The sequence below is a fragment of the Pteropus vampyrus genome, unplaced genomic scaffold (assembly GCF_000151845.1).
Source record: "Pteropus vampyrus isolate Shadow unplaced genomic scaffold, Pvam_2.0 Scaffold331, whole genome shotgun sequence".
Lineage (NCBI taxonomy): Eukaryota > Metazoa > Chordata > Mammalia > Chiroptera > Pteropodidae > Pteropus > Pteropus vampyrus.
Genome location: NW_011889112.1, coordinates 282815 through 294935, shown reverse-complemented (window position 1 = coordinate 294935; position 12121 = coordinate 282815). Strand labels below are relative to the sequence as shown.

The following is a 12121-nucleotide window of genomic DNA, read 5'->3' as shown; positions in this document are numbered from 1 at the left end:
TGAGGGTTTCAATCTCCTTGCTAAAGAACTCATTCTGCTCATCTAGTTGTTTTTCAGTTCCTGAAATTGTTGGTATGAATTGTTTCAGATCTCACTGAGTTTTTTCAGAAGTAGTGTCCTGAATTCTCTGTCATTTAAGTTGCATATTTCTATGTCTTTATGCTTATTTTCTGGAGATTTTTCTCTTTCTTTCTGAGATACCTTGTCACCTTGGTTGTTCATGGCATTTAATGGACTATTTCTCTGCCTGGACGGTAATGGAAGTGTATTCTGCTTTTTTTTTTTTTTCTCAGAAAGATTTGTTATATTAAGGTCTCTCTTTAGCCTGTTGCAAAGAAAGTGCTTTTCTTTTGGTTTCCAATAGGTGGCGTATAAGCCTCTTGGATCCCTGCTTTATATAATTTCTTAATAATGCCTCTTTTTTTTATAGATGTTTAATCATGCTCGCTATCCTCAGTGTCAGTCCCTGTCAGTGTTAGCAACAGTTTCATTAGCGTTTGCTCAGATTTTCCTGGAGATCCACGGGGTGATAGGTCTCAGAGAGTATGGGGGAGGGGCCCTCTGGGTTGAGGGATAGGAGCTGGGGCTCAACCCCGGTTTTTCAGCCATGGCTGGTAAAAAACTGTTTTTCTCTGCCGACTCTGCTACTCTGCCATCCCTGCTTCTCTGCTTTCTACCCTAATGAATGGGCTTTGCTGCTGGCCTCGTGGAGTCACAGCACTTCCAGGCAGCGCTGTTCAGAGAACTCGCAGCACCTTCTCCCCTCCCCCTCCTTCTACGGGGAGTTCCAGTTGTGAGAGGCAGCTTTTTGTTTCTCTCAGTCCATTCCCTGACACCCGGGTTCTGACCTGTTGTAGCTCGTGTGCAGATCCCATGCTCAGACCAAGTGCTGGTTTGCAGCTTGGGTGTTTTTTGTTGAGTTTTAGATGTTTGGCTTATTTTTGTTTCAAGGGGAGAGATCTGGGGATGTCTCTCATTCCACCATGTTTCTCCAAACTCCCCTTAAAGATATACACTGTAAACAACAATTTAAAAAATTTAGAGAGGTATTAATAAAAAAATATCAGTGTTCAGAGAAACAGAGAGGAGAGTGGTGGTTACCAGGGGCTGAAGGTGGGGGAAATCGGGAGATATTGGTCAAAGGGCACCAATTTCCAGTTATAAGATTAACAAATTCTGGGGATCTAATGTACAGCATGATGATTATTGCTAATACTACTGTATTATATACTGGAAAGTTGTTAAGAATGTAGATCTTATATGTTCTCACCACAAGAAAGACATGGTAATTATATGACAGAATGGAAGTGATAGCTAATGCTGGTGGTAATCATTTTGCAATTTATAAATGTATCCAATCAACAGCTTAAACTGAAACAATATTGTATGTCAATTATGTCTCAACAAAGCTAGAGAAAAAAGATCCCTGTTGCCATGAAGTAAGATGGGGTTGGCAAGCTATGGCCCACAGTCCAAATCCAGCCTGCTATCTGTTTTCCTAAGCAATTTTATCAAAGCACAGTCATTTGCTTATTTACTTGTCACCTAAGGCTACACTGGTGCCCCCACAGCTGACTTGGTTAAGTGTTCAGTCACTGCAGCAGGGACAATATGGTCAACAGAGCCCACGAGATTTACTACCTGGTCTTTTGCAGAAAAACTTGCTGAGCCCTGGGCTCGGGAACAGGGAGGCAGTGGGGGCTGGCACAGTCATCCAGGTGAGAAGTGACAGGTGCTCAGTCTCAAGAGGCTATGAGGAGTGGCAATAATCAGAATATACTTAGGAGAGAGAACCAACAAACGTAGAGCGTAGATGAAGCAGACAGTATTTAGAGTTTCTAGCAAAGGATTCCTGTCTTTAAAAAAAAAAAAAAACAAAAAACAAAAACATAAAAGAGCAATTGAAAAATGGATGAAAACCCAGATTACTTTTGTCTGATAGAAGCTGGAGTTTGCCACTGAGTACCCTAACTCCTCCCCTAGTACCATAAATACCCTCCTCAGCCTTTGGGTTCCATTGAGCAGAATTTGAAAACCACAGAAGGAATAGAAGATTTCACGCCTCTCAATCAAACCTTAACATTTCAAACAGCATGGTGGCAGTGCCCAAAGTGCTATTACACTGCCAGCATTCAGCTACTGGCTATACCAGTTATGAGGTTTTAATGCCAATGCTGTAATGAGATAAGAAGCTTCTTGCAGTAGGCATGATGCTGGGAAACATTGCAGCCAACATATCCCCCATTTGCCTGTTAGGCTGACTATACACCACGTTAGACATGTCTTGCTCAGGCAGGCACTCTTTAGAATTCAACTTGCCTATAGACGGAGGGAGCAGAGGTGGACTCAGGGAGGGCCTGTGTTATAGGCTGAACTGTGTCCCCTAAAGTTCACATGTTGAAATCTTAACTCTCAGCACCTCAGAATGTGACCTTATTTGGAGACAATCTTTACAGAGGTGATCAAGTTAAAATGAGGTCATTAGGGTAGGCATAATCCAAAATGACTGGTATCCTTATAAAAAGAAACAATTTAGACACAGACATACTGGGAAAAGACACAGGCCAAGGATGGAGGCCTGAAACAGGTCCTTCCCTCACAGCCCTCAGAGGGAACCTTTCCTGTCAACACCTTGATTCCAGATGTCTCACCTCCAGAATTGTGAGACAATAAGATTCTATTGTTTAAAATACCCAGTATGTGGTACTTTGTTACAGCATCCCTAGAAAGCAAATACAGCCTGTCACCATGGAGGGTGAACAGAGAATCAGGCTTCCTGTCTATACTTCCCATAATATGTTATGTGAACCTTTGGTTCATGTAGGTGTGCAAGGTAATTTAGGATGGCACAGGATGAATAATCTTAATTTATATAATCATATATTTACCTAACTGCGAAAATGTTCCTAAGAATAGTTATGCATTTTAAAGTTTAAAATATAGGTTTCAGTCTAATAAAAATATAAGATATAGGTAACATCTAAAATTGTGAATTGCTTAGTGTTTTCAGAGTCCATAAAATTTAGCATGAGATTAAAGTAGGTCTAGAAAAAAAGGTGAGTTAAGGGAAAGAAAAATATTGAGCAACTAATAGTGCATGTTGGTGGCTAGATATGGTCAAAGGTGGGTGCAGATGAGAACTCTTGGGCTCAGCCTGCCCGCCCCTTCCAGCCTACACCACACCCTGCTAAACACACATACACATTCATGCACACAACCTCAACACATTCATGTACACGTGCTTGCACATACATGAGTGTGTGTGCATGCACGCGCGCGCGCGCACACACACACACACACACACACACACACACACACACACACACACACACACAGTGCTTCATGCCCTCCCTAGGGAGGCACAGTGGAGAATTGTTTTATAAAAGGAATATAAGCAATCCCAGCCCTAGTTTTCCTGGTGTTGGCCACAGGCATACACTCTCTGCGGGCCATTCTTTAGCTTTCTCTCTTAGCAGAGTCCCAGTGTGTACCCACTGTTTGCAACACCACAGGCCAACAGGCTCTCTCAAGCCTGGAGGACAGTCAGCACACGGGTGCTGGGAAACCAGGGGACCGTGGCTATGTTATGGTGGAAACGAACCAAAGGAGGCAGAGTGAGAGATGAAACTGCAGAATCATCATAAGGGAAAGCACGACCAAAACCAGTGACAGAAAGGGCAGGCAGCCTAGGTTTTATTTCTACAGAAGGGCTCTTGGAGGCTAAGTCCAGCAAGCTCTGATGACTTTATTGCAGATGTGTTTAGGTGATGGTGACCTAGACTGGAGACCTGGGATAGGGCAGTGACAGCCTCCTACTCTGCTACCTCTCTCTTCCCCCAGCTCTTCTCTCCCTCTTTCTCTTGCTTTCCCCGCTTTACTCCCCCCACCAATCTCTCTCACTCTCCCTCCCTCCCTCTTTCCCTCACCCTCTCACCTCTCCCGCTCCCTCTGCTTCTCCCTTTCCCTCTGTCTCTCTCTGTCTCTTCCTCTCTCACCATTCCCCCCAACCCACGGTTCATGTGGCCGGGCCTCCATCCTGGGTGGACGTGCACGTGACTTGGAGGCTGCTCACCGGATGGCCTACGCAGGTCGTGTAGCCATATTTGAGCCCAAGCGTCCGCACCTCCCAGCGCGCGTGGGGCCTGGGGTCCGGGGTGCGTCTGCGCTCTCCTGGGTTGGCGCCCTGCGCTCGGGGAAGCAGAAGCTGCAGGTCTCCACGGGCTCTGGCTGCCCGCCCCCCGGGCTTCCAGCTTCCATCCAGTGATCTGTGAGGGAAGGGGAGAGGGCATTGACTTTGGTCAGGATCCCTCCTCCTCCCAGACACAATCTGCACGGTGGTGGGTTGTTGCGAGATTGCAATCCCTCCCTCAGACCTTGCACCCGGCTTGCCCTCTTCCACCCAGCTGGCTGCCAGTGGCGGCTCTCCTTCTGCTTGGGGGAGCCTGTGCAGGAGCAGGCTTTCACACCCTGGCTGACATTCTGCCTGTGCTCCCAAACCCCCAGGAAGACCACCTCCTCCAGGGTTTAGCTCTACATCCTGAGAAACCCCCCAGGTTCCTGCCAGCCTGATAGCCATCATCCTACACCCACTCTTCCTCAGTGCTCCCATCTCTTCTCACCTTATGTTTGAACCTGATTTCAACAACACAGGTGAAAAAAAAACTGCAGAGATTTGCCTCAGACTTCCCCCAGGAAGATCTGGCCAAACGCTCCATTTAGAAGCAGCAGCAGTACCAGGACAGAGGGATGGCTGGTGGCTTGTCCCACAAGCAGTGAGAAGGCGAGGATCCCTATTTCATGCTCACCATTGAAGGACTTGGCCTGGGTCTGACATGGCCCCTGGGTGGGCTGACAGGAGAACTGGTCTCCTCTTCTCTTGAGAAAGCAGGCCATGGCCAGGAGAAAGCAGCAAATGATGGCACCAAGGCAGAGCCCCAGCGTGCTGTAGACTAGGGCCACCTGATCAGCGCTCAGCTTCAGCCCTGGGGGTGCTGCAAGACAGTGGTGAGGCTCTGAGCTCAGGAGGGAACTATCACTGCTCAGAACCCTTCTCTGAAGTCCCTCACCCCTAAGCCAGGAGCCCCTGCCCCACAATCATTCTTTCCCCTCGTTAGGCCCTAAGAAGCTACATGGCCATCCCCACACCCTCTTGGAGGGCCTTGCCCCAAGCTCCTTTCTGTTGTGAGCCTGTCTGGCTCTTAGAGAAGTTGGTTCCCTTCCTCACCCTGAGGCCTGACTAACATGCTCTCTGGACCCTGGAGAAAATCAGGCCCCTCTACCCTAGGCTGGTAGCAACTTCTTCCAGGACCTCAGAGCGGGACACATCTGAAGATAGCTCTTTTTGCTGTCTCCACTTGCTATGGGGATGTAGAATGGGACAGTGCCAAAGGTGGATGGACAAATATTTGGACAAATGAATGAATAATAGTCTAGGGAGGATGTCTCTGTCTGTCCTGACCTGGGCCTTCCTCTAAGGAGAAGCCTTCCTGGGAGAGCACACACTTTGAGAGTGAGCCGGGTGTGCTTGCTAATGAGTCTGGGACAGCAGGTGTAAACCAGGAGGGCCCTGGGAAATGGGCCTTCAGTTACTTTACTTCTCAGGGCCTTGAGCCTTTGCCTTAGATGCTAGAGGAGGACTCAGCCAACGGCCAAAGCCCTCCCCTTGAAATTTCTCCTCATTCCAAGCTCTTCCTGGGCCCTGGAATTGGGGTACACATTAATCCCTGAGATGGAAGGACAGATGAGCCTGAGCTAATATAATGTGTATGTAATATACTCATGATGTGGATGACCTACTGAGGCCTCACTGTGTACAGGCACTTCCTACAGTGTAGTGTCTCCCTCAGTCCTACTTCTGGGAAGGATGATAGATTATCCCCGTTAAAAAACTGAGATATAATTCATATGGCATAAATTTATCATTTAAAAATGTAGAGCTCAGTGGCTTTTAGTACATTCATGAGGTTGTACAGCCATCACCACTATCTGATTTGAGGCCAGTTCTATTGCTCAGATACCCACTAGTAGTCACTTCCCACCCCCTCCCTGGGCCTTGGCAACAACTGCTCTACTCTCTGTCCCTGTGGATTTGCCTATTCTGGACATTTCATATGAATGGATTCAGACTACAGATGACCTCGTACGGCTGGCTTCTTTTACTTAGCATGTTTTCTAGGCTCTTCCATGTAGTGGGTGTCAGGACTTCCTTCCTTTTTGATGGTTGGATAATACTTCATTGCAGTCATACCACATTTTGTTTAGCCATTCATCTGTCAAGAGACATTTGGGTTGTTTCCACTTTTTGCTATTATGAATGATATTGCTATAGAAATCTGTGTACAAAATTTTGTGTGGATGTAGGTTTTCAACTTCCTTGGGTATATATACCTAGGAGTAGAATTACTGAGTCATATATTAAATTCTATGTTTTTGAAGAACTGCCAGTTTTCCACTGGGGCTAGAAAACATTCCATTTTACAAATGACAAAACTGCCTCCTTTTCTTCACCTCCACTTGTCCACCCTCTTCTCTCTGGTTTCTGCTCCCAATGTCCTATCAAGCGGTTGTCCCTGAGGGCCTGGGTCCAGAGACCTCTGCTTCATGCCTTGGAACAAAGAGGAACATGAGGCTGCCTCCACTGTGACATCAGACACTGAAGTCAGGGTAATGGGGCTAAGTGGAGGGGTAATGCAAGAGAAACAACACTTCATACAGAGATAAACAAACAAAAAGCCAACAATAAGGGAAGCCCAGTTCAGCAACCGTTCCCAAATGGAAGGAAACTTTGAGCAATTCCTGGCATAAAAGCAACATTATCTCAAACCTGCAACATTGATCTCTGACTTTTATGACTGCAACCCTGGCAAACAACAACAACAACAACAACAAAAACAGCTGTTTCTCATCCTGCACAGATGACCTGCAAACTGTTTAACCTTGGTGGTGTTTCTTTTCCTCAAACATCTGTTGTGCTTCCTGCCTGGCGAGCCAGTCCTCCAGGTCTGATCGCCTGTGCCTTTCTCTTCCTGGTGAGGGTGCCCCGTATCTTGGTGCTCTCCTGTCCCACTGGACACTGTCAACCCCTGGCTCCTCCACATCCCCTCCTCTGGCTTCAGGTCCCACCACCTGCGATCTTCCCATAGGGTTCTGGGCCCAGGCCATGCACCCTGAACCGGTTGGGGAACAAGTGGGACTGAAGGGCTCCATACTGCACATTCCTATCTGGTGGAAATTGGTTAAAATGGATCCATGTACATTAGGGGACTGATAGATGATGAAGCTAAATGGGGAAGGGGAGAGAAAGGGACCTTGAGGGAGGGGTTTTCTACCTGTAGGGGTAGGAGAGCCTGCCACCCCTGCCCATTTCCTTTAGTCGAGGGCTGCCTCTACCTGTAGATGCCTGAAAGTGGCCTGTCATAGGGTCCCCCAACCTCCTTGTGGCCAGAGCTGATGGACATTTGCACTCTTTTCTGTGGTGTTACTAACTCCTTCTAGAACTTTCCTCCTTGTTTGCCTTCATGAACACACAGCTCTTCAGGCTCTTCTCCTTTCCAGCATCTCTGTGGACCCTCTACTGACCCTTGGATGCAGATTCTCCCACATAGGGTTTCCACCTCAGTCCTTTCTCTCCTCACACCTCCTGTAACCTTTCCCATACTTGTGACCACAACTGCCATCTTCTAGGCTAATGAAATCCAAGTTCTTCAAGTGAGATGTTTCCCAGAGCTCTGTCCCATGTGGTGGTCCCAGCTGCCCCCATGGCTGCCATCACCCTCCTGTGAGAGAACCCAACAGTTCAGAGCTGTTGGATTCCCTCTGCCTAACACCCGCCCCAAAGACATGTCCCCTTATAACGTGCAAATACAACCTTATTTGGAGAGAGAGAGAGAGAGAGAGAGAGAGAGAGAGAGAGAGACTTTGCAAGTGTAATTAAGGGTCTAGAGATGAGATCATCTTGGATTAGAGTAGGTCCTAAATTCAATGACAAGTGTCCTTAGAAGAGATGAGAAGGAGAGAAGACTGACCCAGGCACACAGGAGAAGGCCTGTGAACACAGTGTGATGCAACCATAGGCCAAAGAACCCCGGAGCCTCCAGGAGCTGGAAGAGGCAAGGAAGGATCCTCCTCTAGAGCTTGGAGGGAGTGCAGCCCTGCTGACACCTTGAGAGCAGACTTCCAGCCTCCAAACTGTGAGACGATATGTTTGTGTTATCTTAAGCCCCCAGTTTGTGGCAAATTACAACAGCTTTGGAAGCTAACACAGCCTATCCAAAGAAAGGACCCAAATTCTGCTCCTCCCATCCACAGAAGCTGCTGTCCCATAAATGTCAGGTGCGGTCCTATACACTCAAAACTCATAGTGATTTAGGCCTCATGAGGACCCTGTGGGACAGTCAGGCACAAGTGGGCCAGAAACTTCCCAGGTCACTCATGGAGGTGAGGCTGGAGTCCAGGTGCAAGCAGTCTGTTGAGGGCCCTGCTTGTAACACCACCGAAAGTTTGTAACTTGGAACCCTAGGGGACCATGGATAGAGTCTGGGGGCTCCGTGGACTTGGATAAGAAAAGCAAATCTTTGTTTTCAACAGTGACCAACTGAAATTTTGCCTTTGCTTCCCCTGTATGCAGAAGACACAACTCCCAGTTGTATGAGCAGTGACTATGGCTTTGTCAAGAGCAGAATCACACGTATTTCCATATCCTACTGCAGTGGTTTCAGACAGCCCAAAATGTCTGTGCTCACTGAAATCACTGTCTTCATCTAGCGCACCATTCTATCTTGTTATTTGATAGAGAAGAATGTAGATTCATTCTAATGTCGCTGCAATTTGTGCAATATTTTGGCAATATTTATTTAATATTTAATATGCTTTAATATTTTGACAGTATCTCAACATCATTGGTTTCTATGTAACCATGTGCTGTGTTTGATGCAGTTTATAACATTACTCCAAGAAAGGGTTCATGGGTTCCCAGGGCCAATGTGTCATGGGGGCTGGGTGACCTTGCTGTGTGTGTTGCCTCCACAGCTGACCCAACATGAGGGCCTTTCCACCCCACCAATCCTGTGCCAATGCACCACCCCTCTGCCTCCATCTCGGGTCCTTGTCATCTGTGGCCTCTGTTATTGCCAGAAACAGCCTCTCACAGGGTCCCTGCCGCCATGGCCACTATACATCCCCTGGAGGCAATAGGGATCTCCCTAAGGCCTAGTTTAGGCTTCTTGTCCCATGGCTGCCCCCTGCCTCCAGAAGTGTGTCAGTCTTCCCAGTCTGATAGACAGGGCCCTCTGACATCTGGCATCTTATCCCTCCCAGGGCCCTCTCCAACCATCCTTGTAAGCTAGCCATTCCCATCTCAGTCCTCGGCTCCTGTCCACGAGGGTACCTACAGCCCCTGACCTGTGTCCATGGCATTCTTCCTGTTCTGGGGTGCAGCCAGCAGCCCCTCCCTATGCAGTCTCCTTAGGGAGAGGCAGAGGGTCCCTCTACCATGCCCCTGACCCCTGACAGGGAGCTCATCTAGTAGGCCTGGAATCATCTACTTGTCTGTCTCCCTGGAGTAAACAGTCAGACTATACATATTTTGATGTTTGAGTCTTCCTCCTTTGCCCCACATCTGGGAAAGCTGGCAGGAAATCCTGAGTGCTCCCTCCTTTGGTGCTCACAGGAGATTCAAACCATGTAAGTCGCTCCCACACATGGGGACACTCACCCACTGAATCCCCAACCACAACGAAACCACAGACTGGGTTCCTTCCTGCTCTCTTAAGCCATTTTCAGATAAGCTCGGGAGGCTGCCCTGCGCCTACCTGAAAGCCTCATTATGTGAGTCACTAGCCTTTCCATATCTTCTTGGCCAGTAGGTGGCATCATCAGTCTCGACATCCAAAAATTTGGATAGGGGTCCCTTCTGCCTCTGCAGAGTGGCCACCACACTCTCCCAGTCTGGGACTCCCTGATGCAGGGGTTTAGTCTTCTTCTCCTTTGGTCCCCAGTCTCCAGCACAAAGCTCCTTCCACCCGCTCCATGGCAGAGTTGTTTTTTTGTTTTGGTTTTGTTTTTTTGTTTTTTTTCACATACTGTTCCTCCTGCCTGGAATACCCTTTCTCTACCTTGTCTCTTAAACATGTTTTCTTTTTAATTAAATGAGCAGTTAATATATGGGCTCTCACTGATCCTGACCGACTCATCTCTTATAATCTTTACAAGTCCGTGAAGTCATGTGATCTGTCTCATAGAACCAAGACTCAGAGACGTTAAGTAATTTGCTCAAGATCACACAGTTGGTGAGGGGTAGAACCTGAGTCTGGCTCCAAATCCTATACCACCACCCCAGTCTGCTTTAAAGGTTCCTCCTCAGGTAAGACCTCCTTGCCCCTCATTATACCCCATGCTGGGTTATGGTTCCATCATGCACTGAGATTAATTTATCACTTCATGAGTCTTGTCCCTTCCATCAGACTGTGATTTCCATGGGGTTGGAGACAGGATCTGCCTTGCTCATGCTGCTTCCCCCACGCTCCTTCCCCCATGCACAGCAAGCCCTCCATAGTTATGCATCAAATAAAGAAATGACAGTCTGAGAGGGATGCATGAGAGGCCTGAAGTCAGACTGAGCTGGGGCCTAGAAGAGGTGGGAAGTGAGTGAGGGGATTTGGGAAGCCCACAAGGGGGACAGGGGATGAACAAATTGCACCACTATGTATAAGTGTATACAGTATGGTCACATGGTATCCTCTAGTCCTTGCTCTCAAACAAGTCCACACCTGGTCCCTCCCCTGGGCATGTGGCCCCCATACTTCCTGTTTATGATCTACACCAAGCCCAGCTCCTGTCCCGCCAGCATACTTGGGTGTCAGAAAAGAGAGCAGAACTGACCTAAACCCCAGACCTCTGGATAGACACAAGGCAGAGACCAGGCACAGCAAGACAATGAACCACTAAAGCCCTGGAAGGGCCTGTGGTATTCCCTAACCATGCTATGGTACAGGTCAGGCATGGTCATGCTGACCTGGCAAGCTCCTCGAAATACCCTTACATCCTAGGGGATCCATCCCTGGAGCCAAGATGGGGCTCTCAGCTTCCATCCAGTGCCCTCCAAAGATGGGGCTTGGCTGGTGGTCACAAATAGGAATGGTTAAGTGTGTCCTACAGGCAGCAGGTCATCCTCAGGGAGTGATAATCTCATGGATACAGATCTGGGATTTTTGCTCTTGTAGAGTGGAGAAACTCTGGAATCCATAGACTGAGCCTGAATCCCAGCTAAGCTATGCATTCACTGTGCAACTCTCAGCAATTCACTCCAAATATTGAGACTCAGTTTCTCGATCTGTAAAGTGGGTAGGATTGATCTGAAGGGGAATCTATTGCATTAGAGGTGGGAAAGGTTCCAGTTTGGCTGGAAGAATCAAATATATCACTGATCATAGGGCAGATGTACAGGTCACCAGACACTGGAGGAACAAGTGTGCCCCCCTCACACCTTTGTAGTTAGGTTTATCACCCACTCTGTATCCATGCCTTCTGCAAGTAAATCTGCAATCGTTCCTCTCATGAGAGAGGTTGTGCTATATTAAAACTCCACAAACTCGCCATGGCTACAGATTCTTTGCCTCTCTTCTCACCAAGAGGTGGCATCTGTTTGCCCCTCCTCGAATCTGGTTGGCTTTGCAATTTGAGTAATAGAATATAGAAGCAATGATGTAACACAAGTTCCCAGCCTAGGCATCAAGAGGCATTGTATTTTCTACTTAACCTCTGCCATCATCATTAGAAGGATATGCCTTGCCAGCCTGTTGGTTCCAGGAAAATGAGAGACACATGCAACAGAGCCACCTTTAGCTGAGCCAGTTGAACACAGCTGACCCCAGCCAAACCCCAGACTAAAGAGGAATAATAAGCTGTTAATGAGGAATAATAAACTCATAATAATAATGAGTTTTGGTGCTGTTTGTTAAATGGCAACAGCTCACTAACAAGAGAGCAAAAGAGTAAGAGACAACAGTCTGAGTAGAACTTGGAGCTGGGCAACCTCAATTATCAGAGCATACAAGGCCTGCCCTTTGGAATCTTGGCATTAGGATCTGGACTCATGGAAATGATGTTATCATGAGAAAAGTCA

The 12121-nt window shown here is 47.7% G+C and overlaps 1 protein-coding gene across 1 annotated transcript in view; it reads right to left on the bottom strand.

Moving 5' to 3' along the window:
- Positions 1-3779: 3779 nt before the first annotated feature.
- TNFRSF13B (TNF receptor superfamily member 13B) overlaps positions 3780-12121 on the bottom strand; it is a 47848-nt gene continuing 39506 nt past the window's right edge. Inside the window, exons 4-5 of the mRNA XM_011378119.2 lie at positions 4806-4991; positions 3780-4265 (exon numbers count right to left, since the gene is read on the bottom strand). Of these exons, the coding sequence (XP_011376421.1) occupies positions 4081-4265; positions 4806-4991 (371 nt within the window). The 3' untranslated portion in view covers positions 3780-4080. The remainder of the gene's footprint in view (positions 4266-4805; positions 4992-12121) is intronic.